The sequence below is a fragment of the Eulemur rufifrons genome, chromosome 5, assembly GCF_041146395.1.
Source record: "Eulemur rufifrons isolate Redbay chromosome 5, OSU_ERuf_1, whole genome shotgun sequence".
Lineage (NCBI taxonomy): Eukaryota > Metazoa > Chordata > Mammalia > Primates > Lemuridae > Eulemur > Eulemur rufifrons.
This window is the reverse complement of record NC_090987.1, coordinates 31743953-31763740: the sequence shown is the minus strand read 5'-3', so window position 1 is coordinate 31763740 and position 19788 is coordinate 31743953. Positions and strand designations below refer to the sequence as shown.

Genomic DNA, 19788 nt, shown 5'->3' with positions numbered 1-19788 from the left:
AGCAGGTTCCCATGCCTGAATGATGTTTGCAAAACCAAAACCTAGATGCTGCTAGATCTGCAAATCAACCCCAAACTCATCAACTTCCCCTGTGGTGGAGGATTCTCATGTTTTCTTTGGGTTCCCATCAAGCCTGCAGTATTGCTTGTTTTGCTGAGACTCTGGAGCTATTATCATTACTCCAGTGTGTTATTTTCAGTTCCTATTACTGCCCACTTTTGCTTTTTCTTCCTTATCTGATCATTTTCTACATGCAGTCGTCACACTCATTCATCAACTACCCTTGCCTTTTTTACCTAGATGAGGCCAGTGATCTAGCCCAGTCAGGAGTATCTAGGATTGATTCTTAAATAGGATTAGGGTTGCTAGATAAAATATAAGACATCAAATTAAACTTGAATTCTGGGTAAACATTCAATATTGGGCCAAATATATTAAAAATTATTTGTTTATCGGAAATTCAAACAGAATCTGGCATCCTATATCTTATTTGATAAATCTGGCAACTTTAAAGGGTATATTTATCTAAGAAGAATGAAAATATGGGTTTGAGTCTTCAGGTAATTTTAAATTTATGTGACAAATATGTCACATAATTTGCTAATATGACAAATTGTTATGTCAGGAAAATCTAAGAATATACCAAGAGCAGAAATGAGAGGCAAGGTAAGTGTAAGTGACTATTGGGCAGTCTGCAGACAATTTGAAATCACTGTCCCAAATTAAAGCAAGGTTTTCCAATGTTTTAGACCAACAGCACAGGTAGAAATATATTTTACCTCATAAGCTAGCACATATACACATTCATAAAATAAAACTGATCATTGATTTCTATTCTCTATTTCATTATTGAAAAGTGATCACAGCCCGCTTAATTGACTTGACAATTCACTAATGGGTTATGATATATAATGTAAAAAAACACTGGTTGAAGACATAAGAATACATCCTGTCTGCCCAGAGATTTTTGTGTGGTGCTGAATTTTATGGTTATATGGTAAAATTTAAAATAAAGGTTGGCAAATCCAAAGAAAGTCTTAAGCAAGCAGGATTATTTTTAGACAGTTCAAGTCGGTTTGTCAGGCAACTAAAAGCAACGTGGAGATTTGAGGCAAACGCATCAAATGTAGAGTGAGAGAAATGAAAAGCGAACATGGTACAGTGGCAGGAAGTCAGTATTCTCCAGAGACAGGGAAACGGTACAAGTGCTAGGCAAAAGGCACAAGACACAGCTTGAGAGAAGGCACAGAATTTCACTACATGATATAAAGAAACTAGAGTAGGAAAACATACACAGGTAACAACATTTAGGGCAAAGTCAGATGAATTTGGTACTACATCAATATATATTAGTATATCAAGGTAGAGTCCAACAAGAAATAGAATGCGGTTTAAGTTAAATTATAATTCATTAATATATACTAATCGTATTAAATATATAAATTAATTATATTTTTATTGTAAAATAGTTTTTGCTTTCTTGGTTGTATTTCAAATTTAGATTTTTTTTTTTAAAGAAAGAGCTTTACTGTTTTATTTTTTGTAATGATTAACTTCTCTAATTTGAAGATTTGTTTTACAATAATTAAAATAGTCATCAACTGAGCATATGTGACAATTTTAAAAAGAGAGATAAACTGGATGTGCATCTCCAAAGTTATGAGGGCTATTTTTGTGTCATTTCTTATGATAGAAGATTTGGCTACTAAGGAACAGATTGTCATAACAGAGAATTCTCATACTAGATTAAAAAGAAAAACTAAGCAGATGGGCACTGAAAAAGATTTTCTTCATATGTGTTCACTAATAGTAAAATAAAGAGAATCCCTAAATATTGCATGTAAATAAGAGGATGCAAAGCAAATGTTTATAGAATTACTTCCAGCATGAAGAACTGCATTAAAATATACAATTACGTACATGGGAGGGTGGGAAATCCTTTTCTTCTCTTGATTTTTCCTGATACATGTGTGTTTCTGCTGAGACTGAGGGGAGGGCCACAAGTAGAATGCTACCTTCCTGGTGTAGTGTTCATTGGCACATCGAAGCTCTCCCAGGCTCCTATTGCAACTTCCCTGTTAAAGTTTACATTTCTTATACACTGCTGGTCAATGGGGAGGCAGAAATTCTTTCTGAGCATAAACCCAAGAAAACCTTACTGCAGCTGCTCAAAGCAAACAAAAATTAGTCATCTTAGGGAAATGGAAAAAAATGGAGACGTTTAGACTTCACCTGTCATACATTTATTCAGGAAAGGTGTAGAGTCTGTGAAATGATAATAATGCACCACAGACATAGAATGGGTTGTCTAAATTCAAATTCTTGAATTGTTCAACAGCTAGCAGATAAGGAAAACATTTCTCACAGATACGAAATAGAGAACTGGCCATAGAGTTTACTTTACAAGATGTCTTTCAACTGAGGTGTTTGCTATGCTTGTTAGGGGACTTTTGGAAACAGAAAGCAGGGATGCATTTTGGTTACCACAAGACCTGGGGGGTTGTCTTGCTGAAATATAATATATTAAGGGATATCGAATGGCCTGAGGTACTTGGGGCAATGCCACCTGTCTATCCAAAATGTCTATAGTACCCTATTGAGAGATATTGCTTTAGACTATATAAATAATTATACAACTAATGAATACATCTGACAAAAGATACCATATTTACATCTTCTCTATGGATGAAGATAGAAATTTGGACCAAGATAGAAATTTCCTGGTCCAAATTCCAAATTCTCAGAAGAAGCAACTAGGTTACTGACTTCGTTTCTTTCTGGATTCACCTCTTTTCCAGTTACTTTGGCCAAGGAGCAGAGACACACTCAAATGCAGTTGAGTTTGACCGTGAGAGGACATTTCCAGAAAATCAAGGGCGGAGGGGTGGATGAGGAGCAGAGCAGATAAGCAGATAAAAATAGGTAAAAGTTGTTTTTTAAAAAAATTTTTCATGAAATGACAAAAAAATGCTGCTTATAAAGCTAGTGAATGATATTCTCAATTCTGAGAAAGTCATGAATGAAGGTATGGGTGGGTGTTATCCACAGGTCACTAAAAAGCATAGTTGACACAAAGGAAGAAGTAGACTTTTCATTACCTAGTTAATAGGAAAAAAGAAGTTTACAATATCCATTATCCCAGAGACAATTTCATGCTAAAAAGAAAAAAAAAACCCTATCTTTCTATTCACCTCAGTATATTAATAAGTATAATATTTGAAGCAATTATGTTAAAGCATTTACAGACATTATTTATGATCCTCAAAACAACCTTACAAAGTAAAAAAAAAATGCCAAAATCACACATATAAAACTGACATTATCAGGATTTAAACTCAAGTCTAGCTGGCATCAAAATTGGCCCATTCTCTCTCTAATACCTCACTGCAGTCTCCCAAATCCTATATTCCCTTTCTATTATATTTTATCCCAATTAATTACACGTATAGTTACTTACACATGTGCATGCATGCATATACTTTAAGAAATCCCATAGATTTTATTTATCACACCATGTCAGTAGACAGGAAAACATAAACCTCTGGAATTGAGTGAGAATCACCCATTGTTAATCATTAATTGGTCTGAGTACTTTTTAAAGCAGCATTGGCACATTTTCACCACTAGGGTGCACTGAAGTAGCAATTTCCTAGGCTGTCATAAAGAGTTAATGAAGTTTCTCCAAAAGGTTGATTCCTTTCCAAGGAATAATCACTGGGATATTATTATTTAATAAACTATTAATGACAAGGTTTGTGACATTAGTTGATGACGACCTTGTTTAGATGAGCTCTTATATCTTTTGATTGTCTCGAATACCAAGAAGACAGCTTCTATATAGAAAGGATTTGCATGATTACTTTGCCTACCTATGATGACTCTTAACTATACCTATATAGGTATAAATCAGGTATAACTATACCTATAAAGGAAATAAATCAATTTTTCTCCCAATAAATCAATTTTGATGAATGGCAGCATACTATGCTTTTGTTTTCAAACTGCTATTTAATAAATTAATTGCCATGCCAATATTTTTTAATTTTTTCCTTCTAAGATGTTTTACACATCTGACTTAATAGAATAATATTCATTAGCTATTTTCAGTATTTAGAAATCACCCATATAAATATGTGTGTGTGTGGATGTGCGTGTGTGTGGTAACTGATATAAATAAACCAATGTGTGAAAAAGTAAGTAATGTGTTTATACCCTACCTCAAATGTGATACCGTTATTTAATGGATTATCAGATTTCCCTGCAAAACAAATGGAAGGCACCTGTGTTAAATATTTTTTTACCTTATACAAAGCTCTGAAAATTGTATAAATTCAGAGACTGTTGTTCACTGCAAAAATGAACTGTGCAGTGCATAATCTTAACAGCCATGGGCTCCAGCCCTGATCTCATTTTATTATTATTTAGTAACATCTTATATTATTTAGTTGGTGTCAAGAGGCAGAGACTTCACAGAGACAAAGATGGTTTATTTCTTCAACAATTATTTCTTGAGCACCTACTATGGGCCACACATTTTGCTAAACTGTGCTTATGAAGTGTTATGAGTAACAAACATGTTCTCCCACCATCAGGGACCATATGATTTTTAAAAAATCTACTCTAGCCAAAAAACAAAACAAGCAAAATACGTAACAAAATAGTATATCTTCAATTGAATAATGTTTCATATTGATTGACTCTCCAAGATAAACTAGTTACAAAATACATTTCTACATTACTGATTTATTATATAACGGTGTCAGTTATTAAAAAGTTGAATATTGAAGAATGCCTACCAAAAAAAGTTTGAATTTGGAATAGTTCATTTTAAATTTGTCCTATCTCTGTCAGATAACCAGAACAGCTGTTTATTAAAGGTGATAATAATGAAATAAACAATGTCATCTGCATAAAAAAAGGCAGGGACCTGTATTTGTTTGTTGTATTATTACATTTTGCCTTGATTTTCTTTCCATATTAGGTCAAAGAATTTGGCTCTTACGGACATAAAATTAAGTTCTTAGCCCCAAAGAACATTTTCTTTCCCTCTTTACTTCAGAAACAACCTATTCCTGCACTTGGATCTATTGCAGGAAAGGGAAGAATTCAAAAAAGTGAGAGGCACACAAGCACAGCATTTTTATATTCTATTAGTGATTCATGCCTCAATAGTACCTTTTCTGATAAATGTGTTTAATTTTTATAGTTTTTAATCTAATACTTTTCATTTATTTCAGAATAATACTAACCATTTACAAATATTTTTAATAGATATACTTCCTCTTTTTTGGAAAATAAAGATTTTCGATCCAGGTTGTTTAGACATCCTCTTCTTGATGATGTAGTTCTTAACTTCTATCAAACATGTGCCAAGGGTCATCATACACAATACCACATTAGGACTCACACAAAAATCAGGCAGATACTATGCTAACTGGGAGATCACTAGATTTATCTATGCCATGTCTCACCTTTTCTTTCTGTATCATTCTGACTCTTGAGTTAAATTCAGCGGGAGGTGGAAGAAAGGAGCAAATTTATAAAATGATCATATAAAGTGCCAATGACTGCCAGCAGCCTAATTTATTCTCTACTTAGTCTTGCTCAAGGCTATTTGAATTTTATATAAAGATATAGGGATAAATGGTTTAACCCAAACAGATTAAGTTCTAATTGTAAAACTTGAAGCACTGCGATAGGGAAGAAAAATGTATTTGAGTACCAAAGCCTTCCTGGCACTAATTGCAAAAGTATATATATGAGAACCCCCTATTTCAACACTGTAAGATCTAGAAGACTCTATAAAATCTTGTCTCAGGATACAGGACTATAAGAAAGGCAGTACTGATGTTCACACCATCATGTACGCTTACATCAAAGGCACAAAAAAAAACCCACATTAAACAAATGGGATCGTATCATAGTCATCATATTCAGGTCAAGAATAAGTGCAATTTAGGTGTGGTCACATCTGTTGCCCCGAAGCTTAAAGGTGTATTGTAATTTAAGGAGCTGCCCACTCATAATTCAGCTCAGATTACTGCAAAATTGTTAGAACAAATGGAGAGGAGTGAAAATCTGCTGACATTTGATAGCCATTTTTAAAGCTCTCCTTCTTTGATTTCTATTTTCAAATCATAGCAACATGAGGTCCAATGACTACAGATCTTTTATTATTATTGTTATAACTATCATCATTATTATAATTTTAGGAGAACTCACTAGATAATAATGGAGCAAAAATCTTCTGTTTCTGTGCTATGCTTATCAGCCAATCTACTTTTATGAGAGCAGGATACATTCCCTATATTTGGACCTTTTTTTGTGCCAACTGGTTTGCTCACTTTGGTTACTATTTTCATTTTGTCCCCAGGCATAGTAATGGCCTCATGCACACCATTATCATTGCTATAATTCCATCAGAGTTTGAAGCAAACTGAAAATATAGCCCCCTTATTTTATATGTGCATAAACTGTGACCTAAGCCAAAAAGAGGTTAAATGAATTGTTCAGAACTCTTGAATTTTAGTTTAGTGCTGCTTTTTCATACCATAATGACTCCAAATTTGGCTCATTAGTCTCATTATAAGTTGACAAGAATTCTGGAATTTTTACATAATAAACTAGCAGAAACTGTTGAAAGTTAAAATATTCTATTTAGTAGTTAGAGATGCTGAACCAATAGGTATTTATGAAAAGAACAAGACAAAAATGATACTAACTAAAGTTTTAAGATTAAATGTCCTAGATATAATAAAGATTTTTCTTGTTAATTTTCAGAGTAAGACTGCAGAAATTCTACATGAATATGTTATTTTTCTGTAGTATGTCTTTGGAAAGGACTATTCCATTTATGCTGGGGAAAAAAATTAAAGGAAGCCAGTTTTAAAAATTTTCAGAAAATTAATTTAAAACTAATTTAAAGATGTAGGAAAAGCAAATGAAATAATGGAAATTTTCATGAATTTCATTTGGCAAAAGAGCTCCTACCCACAGGAACTGTGGTCTTTTCTCATGTTTTCCTCCAGACCAGTCAAACTTTGGGTACAAGTCACACTGTGAACTTCCAGGGATGGTGACATCTACAAGATGCACACAAAAAAAGGATGCAAGAAAAGTTATTACCATGCCTATCTTGCAACACAGAGGCATCAGAGCAGGCAGAGGAAATTAGATCCATAATTGTAATTAGGGCAAATGATAGAGCTCTGCTAATTGTCCTGCATGTCCTTCTATGTGGAACATCAGTCGTGATTGGATGAAGGAGAAATAACATTAATCACAAATTTACCATATGTCAAACACTTTACACACATTAATTCATTCATTTTATCACACCATTGATATCATCATCCCCCTCTAAAGAGAAAGAGTAAATAATTTGCTAAAAGTGGCACAGATAGGAAATGATTGCTAGATTTAAAATTTGAAAATGTTTGTCTGGCTTCTAGCCTATTTTCTTTTAGTTATAGCATATGTTCTCCACTCTGAATTAAATGAATGTAATTATTGGCAGCTATATATATGAGTAATACATGCAAGTTTATGATACCACACTACAAGTTGTGTGTGTGTGTGCGTGTGTGTGTATACACAGATATATGCAGACTGTTCTATTAATAACATTGACTTTCCCCCTTAGTTCTTGGATTTCTACCAGTTACTCTTATTTCACAAGTAGTAAGAAAGAGCTTTGAAACTTAATCCTTTAATTAGACCCTGACTTAAGAAATATTTTTGAACTGTGCTTAGCGTGTGATAAAATATATGTTATTAAAGGACAACCAGAAAACAGTGATTGCTGTGAAGTTTCAGCAGAAGTTGAGAAGAGTTAAAAACTGGAGGACAAGACAGCATCCCAAATTATTTTTATAATGTTACAACATTAATTTTAAAGTGACTTTCCCATTTGCTAAACACACCTGCATTCAATTTTTGGTACACAGTTATATTTAAGTTCAAACATAAGTGATATTTGAATGGTCCACATGTCTTCTCCATTTCATTCATGTAGATAACCAAGAGTTGAATATAGTCAAATATATTGCAGGAAATACATTCAATGCACCAGTAACAGTTAATATATACACAGATGAAAATGCAGAGAAAAAATACCTAAAAGACACTAGAATGCAATAATGACTAAAAAAATAAACAATTATGATAGCCTTTACATATTCCTAAAATGTGTCATTTTGTGTGGATTTTCAAGAGCTCATGAGTAATAAACTATATACCCTCTAATTTTATCTATAGTCAGACCAGATTGGAATAAAATATAAGTTGTATAATGCCTAGATATTTCAAGGAATGATATACTGCAGATAGGTAAAACCAAATAGCATTCAGAAGTTAATCCAATATTAAAGGACCACCATTTCCTGCAGAGTGAAAACAAAGAAAGAAGATTTGCAAAAAGGCAAAGTAAATAAAATGACCACTAAATCTATTGATAATATTGTTAAGACAATATGATACACTTTAATGATTAGTTGTATAAGTATGGTTTCTTGGCCATATAGGAAAAAAGAGAAAAAGAAGGTCAATAAACATAATCATGCATGCTATATGAACTAATGTTTTAGAAGTAGAAAGAAAACTTAATGGGAACCATTATAATTGCAATAGGCATCTAGCTAATCCTACCAATGACTAGCCAATTTCAGCATTAGTATCGAGAACTAAATTCTGACCCAACAGTCAATGATCCTAATAGCACTAAAACCATTCCATTTCAAATTGCATTTTAGTTTTATGCCCCATTAATTGAACACTTATATTAATTTTTAACATTGGATTTAAGTTCATTGTAGAATCATATGCACAGTTTTGCTGGCATTGCAGTAGTTCTTTTTGTGATGTTTTTTCCTACAATGAATTATTACTCCATAAAATGGAAATGTTTCCTAATTAAAAATCAATTGAGAGATACCAGAAGAAAAAAGGTTAGGCCAAAAAGAACCTTCATGATATGAGGAAAAGGTGATAACACTTTAGGTATGGAAATAAAAAACTCGGGAAGAGAGAAGGATATTCAAATAGGACATTCTCAAGAGGGATTAGATGATGTTTCATATTTGGCTTATACTATTAAAGATTGTATACCTATCTCAAAATGCAGAAAATGTCTTCATAATGTTAACACAAAATTATATATTTTTGAAACATGTTTACCAACTTTTTTGCAAGCATGTAGCCTGCATACTGGCAATCGATCAGATTCTCTACATTTTATTTAAGAAAACATGGGGCGAGAGATTTTAGTCTGTATCATTGACTCATATTTGTACTTTAATTAAAGGTCTCTAATAAATGCATATCAAAGATTAAATTATTTTAAATTGCTTTTGGCACCTAAACAGATTTGGCTGTCATACTACTACTGATAGTGAAACCACTTGTTTTTTTCTTATTTTTCTTTTTGTTTTTTGTTTTTGTTCATTTATTTAATAATACAATTGAACTTATGCATTCCTGCCTTATAAAATCCTATCAAGTTCAATTAGCTATTTCATGAAAATGCATTATCATAAAAGTATACAGTTAGTGATATTAGTAAATCAATATATAATTTTCTCCTATTACTTTCCAGCAGAACAACCCTGGCTTAGGAGACAGGCAAAATGAGCATGTTCAGTAATGTTAGTCTATATAAAAATATCTCAAGAAGCTAGGTCATTATCATTAGCAATGATAAGAATGTCTCCTGGGATGTGTAAGTCAAAAGAAAGTTTATGTGGCAGAATAATGTAAGGAAACTTACAATAGTGCCTGCCCACAAACCATGCAATTTGGAAACAGCCAAGAAACAAAACCATAGAGGAGGAGGGATAAATACAACATGTATTAGGGGTTATTATGCCACTACAAAGATTCAATATGACCCTGGCAATATAGCAAAAAATAGTTATGGAAAAGAAGCTATTTCTTATGCTCAGTAGCTAATTTTCAAACATATGTACCTGTATTTGAAACTTTGAGCATTTCACACATTTTTCTGTATCTGAAAAAAAAATGGATCCAGACTGATATTGTGTATCAATATAGCTGAAAACAGTTAATATAAAGGTAGCCAAAAGCAAATTTCAATAAGAATTCTAGAAAAGGATATTATTATGATTGCTGATAAAGTACTTCTGATGTACACTTTATTCATATTGGAAAAGAATAATTTACTATTCCATTTTCCTAGACAGAATGAAATATCTTTAGTAATATGATTTTATAACGTTTTCAATTAAATAAAAAACTAGATTAAAATGTTTAGATCAAACTGTAGGTATAATTAAAACCTTTAAAAATAATACATAACTCCATTTTGATAATATATATTTCAATATCTAACAGTTAATTAAATCTTCTTTTCATATAATTTACAATAAAAACATTGTACATTTCCATTTTAAAATGTTCAAGGGCATTAGATCTATGAAAATAACACATATATCTTAATAGTCTATTCTGAGAAATTAAGAAATATGTAGCCTTCAGGAAAAATGTATTTAATATAAGGTGACATTTAAAAAGTACATTAAATATTCTTATCCATATTAATAAACATATGAACCAGGAAATATCTAAACATATTGATAAGATTTAAAGGAGAAGGAATGTTAAGTAGTGGTAGTACAAAAGTTCTTATCTTCTAGTCCATAATTCATATATTATGACATATTGAATATATAATACAAATATATCTTCCCACTTGTGGGCATTTGACTGGGACTACCACATTTTACGTATGTTTAAAGAAAATATGAGAATTCTGGAGATAGGTTTAAATTATATTCAATAGACTAGTGAACAGACAACCAAAAAAGAGTCTGTAATTATAGTTTCAATGTTGGTATGGTCATATGGTCTAATTTATGTTGGAGATAGAATATTTATAATTACTTAACCCATTTTAACAGGCATACATAACACCAAATTTCAAAATGCATGCTTTTTTTCTTTTCTTCTTCTTTTTTTTTTTTTTTTAACTTACTGCTTTGTAAGTTCTCTTTTGTCCAGCATGTTTCCGAATTTGTTCTCCATTTGGCCCTGTTTCCACATGCATCGAATAGATAATGTCAAAGAAATCTTCGACTACAGCTACCCGCCGTAAAGACAGCTTCTCATCTACCCCTACGCCATCCTGGAAACAAAACAAGACAAAATATAAAATTAATAAAGTAATTTGCATTTAACACATAAAGTTGATGAAAGCAAAATGTTTTGATAACCTGAACCAAATTATCTAGATAGAAAACTTCAAAAGTTCATAAATGAATATCTCACCATTTTATGTATTACTTACATACAGTACTTCAAGGACCATGAGATAAGACATTTAGAATAGATAATATTGAATAAATCATGCTTACCTGTCAATTCCATCTTTTACGTTTTTGTAATGGCTTATTTTTAGCCATCAGTATGACTTTCTTATTTTAAAACACATTTTAAGTCCCAGTATTACTGTAATAATTTTATTCTAGATATTTATTCACTCATGGAACCAATATTTATTGAGTTGCTGGCTGCTAGAAGTTGTAATTAGAGAAATAAAAAAAAATACAGAGTATTTATGCTCAAACACCTTATAACCTAGGAAAGAAAATGCATCTCTTATCAGTATTGGACTGACGGACATGTTTTAAAGGTTAAAAATGTGAGCTCTAGAAATGATGTGTGAAATTATGTGTAAAACGGGGATCTTCTACTCAAAAGCTCTATACTTTGTGCAAATCACTTAAACTCTAAATTTCAGTTTTCTCAACTGCAAAATAGCAATAATAGAGCCCAGTTCATAGAATTGTTGTAAGAATTAAATAAGGCATGTAAAGGATATAATCCAAGGTTTGGCATACAGTGAACACTCAGTAAACAGTGAGTCGTTTTAATGATAATTATAAAAAATATGCAAAGTACTATGGGAGTTCAGAGAATAAAGATATCACCTCCTGCTTAAGTAGCTTCTTGGAAGAAATATAATTTGACATAGGTGGGAGCTGAATCAAGGAAAAAGCCATGGTGGTGGGAAGTATAAAAAGAGTTTTCATGGATGACAGAGAGGAATAGGAAATAAGTTTGAAATGAGACAATAAAGGAAGTTAACCTTACCTGGCTGCAACATGAAAGGGATTCCTGCTTGAAAACACACATGCACGCACCCACACACACACCACACACACACACACACACTCACACACACAGTGTTCTTATTTGGGCTCTGAGATGTATCTGAAGTAACATGACACAGCCATTAATGCTGATATACAGCAAAAGAGACTGATTAATCTGAGCAAAATCATTATGTAGTGAAATGGCAGGAGCCTCTTTGAACAGCAACCCCAGCTCACTGCAAAACCAAAAGCAAGTCGCCTGGTGCTTCTTGTTTGGCTTTTATTTGTTTTTCTGATTCAAATAAAAACAATTATATGTAGTGGTGGCTACAGTAACATGTTGAAATAATTATATATAGGAAATCCCATGTTAGGCCAAGCAGCCAGGCATCTCACCTTTGTTCTATTTGAAGTGCTCCCGTGCAAATTATTTATGATGCACGTTGTTCCTCTTTAGGCTTCGGACCTGTCTTACATCTCTCCTTTAATAGCTCAACTCATCTCTTCTATACTGGGCCCCAATGGATAACGTGTCATTCGTTGCCTTGTGTGCAAAACCAATATATAGTGAGAATATAGCCGCATGCAGCAAAGCAGTGACCAGCCTGGAAAAATGTTGCAGCTTGGATGACAGTGCCTGGGAAAGATTCTTCTTCCTGGCCTATCCCTTATATCCTCTGAGAATATCCACTTTTCCTATACTGGAAACCCAAATTCTATGTACCAGTAAAAACACTTATACAATTTTGTCTTCTTTCCACCCAGCCATAAAATTTGTACTGTCTCCTCTCAGTTCTTTCACTGAATAACCAGAAATATAGTCATTGTGTACCATTAGTCTGTATTTATTGGTTTATGTAAATAAATATATATCTATTCCCTGATTCATTCACTTGTTCACTCATTCATCCAGCTAAACACTAGAGTGATGTATGAGCCACAATCCATTTATTCATTTTATAAACAAGTATTCAACAAGGCCCAAATATTGCTAAGTCCTCTGCTACTTGTTGGAGTTATCAAAGTGTGTAAGATGATAATCAAGCTCTTTATGGAGCTTACACTCTAGTGCAGAAAATAGATATTGGACAAATGATTGCTAGGGTGGCATATGAATTTCTACACTTGATCTTAGTCAAAAGGGCAAGAAGCAATCATAGGAATTTCTCATGGGTTCTGTAACAAATTACCACAAAATGAGTGACTTAAAAAAAGAGAAATTTATTCTCTCATAGTCCTGGAGGCTAGAAGTCCAAAATCAAGATGTCAGCAGAGCTGCACTTCCTCTGGAAGCTCTAGAAGTACATCCATTCTTTGTCTCTCCCAGCTTCTGGTGGGTGCCAGCATTTCATGACTTGAAACTGCATCACATTGCCTTCTTCTCCTTTGTGTCTCTCTCCTCTGTGTGCCTTTCTTTTGTAAGGACCCATATTATGGCATTTAGGGCTTAGTCAGATAATCTAAGGTAATCTTCTCAAGATCTTTAACTTAATTATATCTACAAAGATCCTTATTCCAAACAAGGTAACATTTATAAGATCCAGGAATTAGGATTTGGTATACTTGGGTGCCATTATTCAACCTACTATAAGTGGTATGTACTAGAGCACAGAAGGTATAAATTGTGCTAGGGGAGCATATATTTGAAATGTTTCACAATCATTGCTTAACAGTCAACATTCTGTTGACTGGAATCAGAAGTTAAGTGCTTATCAAAATAATATTTAAATCACATATATTGGGGAAAGGAAATGCTCTATTATCCTTCTATTATGTGAACCTGCTTACTCTTAACTATGATTCAAACTCAATTCACACCTACACTCTATGTTTAAAACTCAAAAATAGCTTCAGAGATTGGGCCTGTAATATAAATAAGCCAAATATTCAGAGAAAGACAATAAGGAGTGATTAAGTCATTGAGGAACTAGACAAAATATATTCAATGAGTTGGAGCTCAACAAACTCTAAGTAGCAAAAATGCAAAGATATTCATAGGTAGACACATTATAGTAGAAATATTGAAAGACAAAGAAAATCTTGAAAGCAGCAATAGATAAATGATCCACCATATATAAGGAAACCCCAATAACACTAACATCTCAAAAGGAACATTGGAAACCAGAACGCAATGGGATGACATATTCATATTGTTAAATGTAAAACACTGTCAACCAAGAAACTTATATCCAGAGAAAACTATCAGGTGAAATAAGACTTTCCCAGATAAACAAAACTGACACATTTACGATCAATGCTAAAGGAAGTTCTTCAAGCTGAAAATAAGTGATATTAGCCAGCAATTCAAATTCACATGAAAATACCAAGAGCTCCAATAAAGGCAAATATAATATAATAGACAGTATAATTGCATAGTTATTCTTTTCTTGAATGATTTAAAAGGCAACTGGGTAAAACAATATGTAAATAATTGTATTATTGGGGTAATAACATATAGAAATGTAATATATTTAATAACAGCAACACAAAAGAGGCAGGAATAAAGCTATATTGAAGGTTGAAGTAAGAAAATGACATATCATGTTGATGCATATGCACATATAGAAAGGAAGAAAACTAAAAAGGTCAAATGAGAAAGTTAGTATTAAAAAAACCCTATAAATGCATACTTTTCTACTTTCTTCTCTCAGCTTCTTCAAAGGACATGATATTATAACAAGTAATAATTATAACAATATATTGTTTTTAATCATATATGTGTGTGTATTAGTTCTATGACTGATTACTCATAGAACAAAACATGTATCAGTCATGGAACAAAAAAGTAAGGAGAAAAAAGTAGCTATATAGGAGTAAATTTCCCCTATTTGATTATAACTAAGTCAGTAGATAACTGAAGCAGATTCTGATTATTTAAAATGTATATTGTAATTAGCTGGACATCATGGTAAAAAATGAAAATTAGAAAATACTTTGAGATGAATGAAAAACAAAGATACAACATACCAAAACCAGTGCTTAGGGGGAATTTATAACTATGAATGCCTATGTTAAAAAACAAAAAAGTTTTCAAATCAGGTATGTATATTTCCACCTTAAATATTAATAACTAGAAAAAGAGTAAACTAAAACCAAGCGGAAGGGACAAAATATTAAAATACAGAGGGGAAACAATTGAAACAGAGAAAAGAAAACAATAGACAAAATCAGCAAAACCAAAAGACAGTATTTGAAAATAATTTTTAATGACAAAGCTTTAGCTTTGCCGATTAAGATAAAAAACGAGAAGACTCAAATAATTACTAAAATAAAAAATAACAAAAGGAAGCTCATTATTGACCATACAAAAATTAAAAAGGATTTTTAAAAAATAGTATAAACAATTGATTACCAACAAATTAGATAACTAATATAAACTGAGCAAGTCCTACAAAGACACAAATTACTGAAATTGACTGAATAAAATAGAAAATTTGAATCGGCCTATCACAAGTAAAGAGGCAAGAATTAGTAATGGAAAAAAACTTTTCACAAAGAAAGCACAGACCCAGATGACTTTACTGGACCAAGCATTCAAAGAATCAAGGAAACTCATCACAAACTCTTTTAAAGCAATAGATAAAAAAACACTTCCTGGCTGGGTGCAGTGGCTCACACCTATAATCCTAGCACTCTAGGAGACAGAGGTCGGAGGATCCCATGAGCTCAGGAGTTTGAAATCAGCCTGAGCAAGTGCGAGACCTTGTCTCTACTAAAAATAGAAAAAATTAGCTGGGCATCATGGTGCATGCCTGTAGCTCCAGCTACTCGGAAGGCTGAGGCAGGAGGAGAGCTTGAGCCCAGGAGTTTGAGGTTGCAGTGAGCTACAATGACCCCACTGCATTTTAGCCAGGGTGACAGAGTAAGACTCTGTCTCAAAAAACAAACAAACAAAGCACAAATTCTCACAAAATATACACAAATATTAATAGCAGCATATTTATAAAAGCCAGTAAGTGGAAACTTAGATGTCCCTGAATTGATGAGTGTATAAACAAAATGTGGTATTACCACATAATGGATATATGATGCTGCCATACAGAGATGAGGTATTGATTCATGCTGTGCCGTGGATGAACCTTGAACACATTAAGTTGTGTGAAAGACGCCAGACACAAAAGACCACATATTATGTGATTCAATTTATAGGGAATGTCAAGAATGGGCAGATTTTACATAGATAAAAAGCAGATTATTGCTTGTTTAGGACTTGGGAGGAAGAGAGAATAGGGATTGATTGCTAATGGCTACAAAGTATTTTTTAGGAGGGACAAAAATGTTCTAAAATTAAATGATGATGGATGTTCTGAACATACTAAAAACATTGAATTGTATACTTCAAATGATGAACAGTATGATATGTGAGCTGTGTCTCAATGTTAAAATATGTGTTATTGAATAGTTTGGGATTTTGAGTTCAAAAATGCAAAAAACCCAAGATGAGGAGTTCATGCAACACATATTCAAACAGTCCACAAACATGTAAGTGTAGAGTGGAGAAAGTGAAGGTAATTACAATTATTTATATAGAAAATTCACCCTTTTTCCAGCACAAACAAAAGTTCACATTACTAGAAGTCTAATCCCTGCCGGCACAAAGAAGACTGAGAAAACACTGCTTGGCCATATGTTCAGATGCCAGTAAAATGACTTTTATTTGTCATATATTGTCTTATACGAGGCACTTCTTATCACTTCCCTGACACATGATGCTGCTACTCCTATAGGCCAAATAGCTTTCAATTTTAAGGTACTGAATAATCAGTTATATAATATTTAAGCTGCATGTTTCTTGGCCTTTTCCTTATTTCACTGAACTAGCACCTATTACATAATTTATGTAGCAGCTAAGAAAACAGTAACAACTAATTTTTTTCTTCCTGAAAACTGAATTGTTTAATATAAATTTAGGGTTCACCTGAAGATTTAATCATTTGAGCTCTCTCTTTTGGTCACAATTGTAGCTAATTTACTATCTGGCTGTGATTGAGAAGTACAATTGCATCTTCCCTTAACTATAATAATTATGTAAAAGAGTAGTAAATCTCCTTTTATACCTTTGGGGCTAGGAGCCAGAGCAAGGCAAATAAAAATGAGGTTAAGAAATGCTAATATTCATAGCAACTGTAATGATTAAAAAAAAATAGGTCAAAAGATGTATAGTGCCCATGGCCAACAACTTATAATGCATGAGTACATTTGGAAAGGAATGCTAAAAGCAAAAAAAAAAGTCTTTTAAAGCCTTCGGAATTAAGAAGTCAATCTTGTGAATCATAATCCCCCCACCAAAAACGGGGGACTTTTATTTTGGGAAAATTCTAGAGTAGTAACTTTATTAGGGCACATGTGGCAGCAAAGTAAGAATTTTTGTCCTTAATACAAGGCAAAGAATTAAAGCCTAAGAAGAAAGATTAGTTTTCACTTCTAAATTTATCAGAAGAGCTACAATTGAGTTTCACTGGGAAGTAAACCTGAAGATTTAGTAAGTAAGGTCTATGAGATAGATCTACATCAAAACTGTTATCATACTTCCCTAGGCTTATATTGTTAAATAATATCTCACTGCATGCCCATGCCACAATTTGTCCATTTTCCAGCTGATACATATCTAGGTTGATTCCAGTTTGGCACTATTTTAGAAAAAGCTACTATTATATTATCTCTTAAGTATAAAATACTGTATACAATGAACTCATTAAGAGAAGATGCTTGGTGATAATTATTTTGGAAATTTAATACTTAGAATAGACCCTGGTATATAGTATGTGATCAGTAAATGTCAAATTAAAGTATAACTTGTGTTTCTGTAATCTGATTAATTTGCAGAATCTCCTTGCCTGGAAGTTAGTTCACGCTCTCAGTATTGAGAAGTGATACCACATTACGCCTCTTTGAGGCAAACGGTCATATGCCCCCTTTTATTACCCAAGATGTCTTGGGAAATTTTCTTACATTTCTCTGGGCCTTGGTTTTCTCATCTGAAATATGAAGATCACTATTAACATATCATTTATCTGTTTTGCTTTAATATAGGATTAATTGAATATTGCCTACAATTTAATAAGCACTTTATTACAGATGTGTACCCTTCAAATAACTGAGTAAGCCTGCTACATAAAAAGATAGAGCGTTGAGAATAGTGCCCTCAAAATATGTGTGCAAAAAGTCAAAGTCATCAAGAACAGCCAACACAATATTAAAGAAGAAGAATAAAGTCAGAAGACTGACACTACACAATTTTAAGACTTATCATAAAGCAGCAGTAATCAAGACAGTGTGGTTAACAGCAAAAGGACAAATAGTTCAGTGAAACAGAATGGGAAGCTCAGAAATAGACCTATGTGAATATAGTCAACTGATCTTTGACAAAGGAGCAAAGGCAATACGATGGAGAAACAGAGAAAAGATAGTTGCAAAAAATGGAGCCGGAACAACTGGATATCCATGTGCAAAAAAGAAAAAAAGAAAGAAAGAAAAGGAACATAGACACAGACCTTACATCCTTCAAAAAAAAATAATAATAACTGAAAATGGATCATAGACCTAAACATAAAATACAAAACTATATATAACACCTAAAAGATAAAATAAGAGAAAAGCAACACGACCTTGGGCATGAATATGACTGACTTTTAAGATGCAACACCATAGGCATGATTCATGAAAGAATTGATAAGCTATACATCATTAAAGTTAATAATATCTGCTCAGTGAAAGACACAGTCCAGAGAAACAGAAGACGAGATACAGGATAGCAGAAAATACTTGCAAAAGATATCTGATAAAGGACCATCATCCAAAATATACAAAGAACTCATAAAAGTCAACAATAAGAAAACAAACAACCTGATTTAAAAATGCACAAATGATCTGAACAGACATCTCACTGAAGAAGATATATGGATGGAAAATAAGCACATGAAAAGTTGCTTCACATCATATGTAACTCAGAAAATGCAAATTAAAATAATGAGATACCATTACACACATATTAGAATGGCCAAAATCCAGAATAGTAACAATACCAAAAGCTGGTGAGAATATGGACCAACATGAACTCATATTCATTGCTAGTGGGAATGCAAAATTTTATAAACACATTGGAAGAGAGTTTGGCAATTTCTTACGAAGCTAAACATACTCTTACCATATGATCCAGCAAACATACTCCCTAGTATTTATCCAAAGGAGTTCAAAACTTAAATCCACACAAAAACCTACACACAGATGTTTATAGCAGCTTTATTCAAAATTGCCAAAACTTGGAAGCAAACAAGACGTCCTTCAGTAGTAGGTGAGTGTATAAACAAACTGGTATATCCAGACAATGAAATATTATTTAGCACTAAAAAGAAATAAACTATCAAGTCATGAAAATACATGAAAGACCCTCAAATGCATATTAAAAAGTGAATGGGCCGGGCGCGGTGGCTCACGCCTGTAATCCTAGCACTCTGGGAGGCCGAGGTGGGCGGATCCTTTGAGCTCAGGAGTTCGAGACCAGCCTGAGCAAGAGCGAGACCCCACCTCTACTAAAAATAGAAAGAAATTATATGGACAGCTAAAAATATATATAGAAAAAATTAGCCGGGCATGGTGGCGCATGCCTGTAGTCCCAGCTACTCGGGAGGCTGAGACAGGAGGATCGCTTGAGCTCAGGAGTTTGAGGTTGCTGTGAGCT

General features: G+C 33.0%; 1 protein-coding gene across 17 annotated transcripts in view; it reads right to left on the bottom strand.

Annotated features, from left to right (window-relative positions):
- NOL4 (nucleolar protein 4) overlaps positions 1-19788 on the bottom strand; it is a 322420-nt gene that overhangs the window by 231996 nt on the left and 70636 nt on the right. For 11 of the 17 annotated variants that reach the window (XM_069468131.1, XM_069468115.1, XM_069468125.1 and 8 more), the window contains exon 2: positions 10988-11137. Coding sequence is in view for 12 of the 17 variants with exons in the window: in XM_069468115.1 (XP_069324216.1) it covers positions 10988-11137 (150 nt within the window). In the remaining 5 variants the exon portion in view is untranslated. Of the gene's footprint in view, positions 1-9962; positions 10026-10987; positions 11138-13026; positions 13036-19788 lie in introns of those variants that run through there. The other 6 variants (XM_069468126.1, XM_069468124.1, XM_069468127.1 and 3 more) reach the window with 3 other exon arrangements.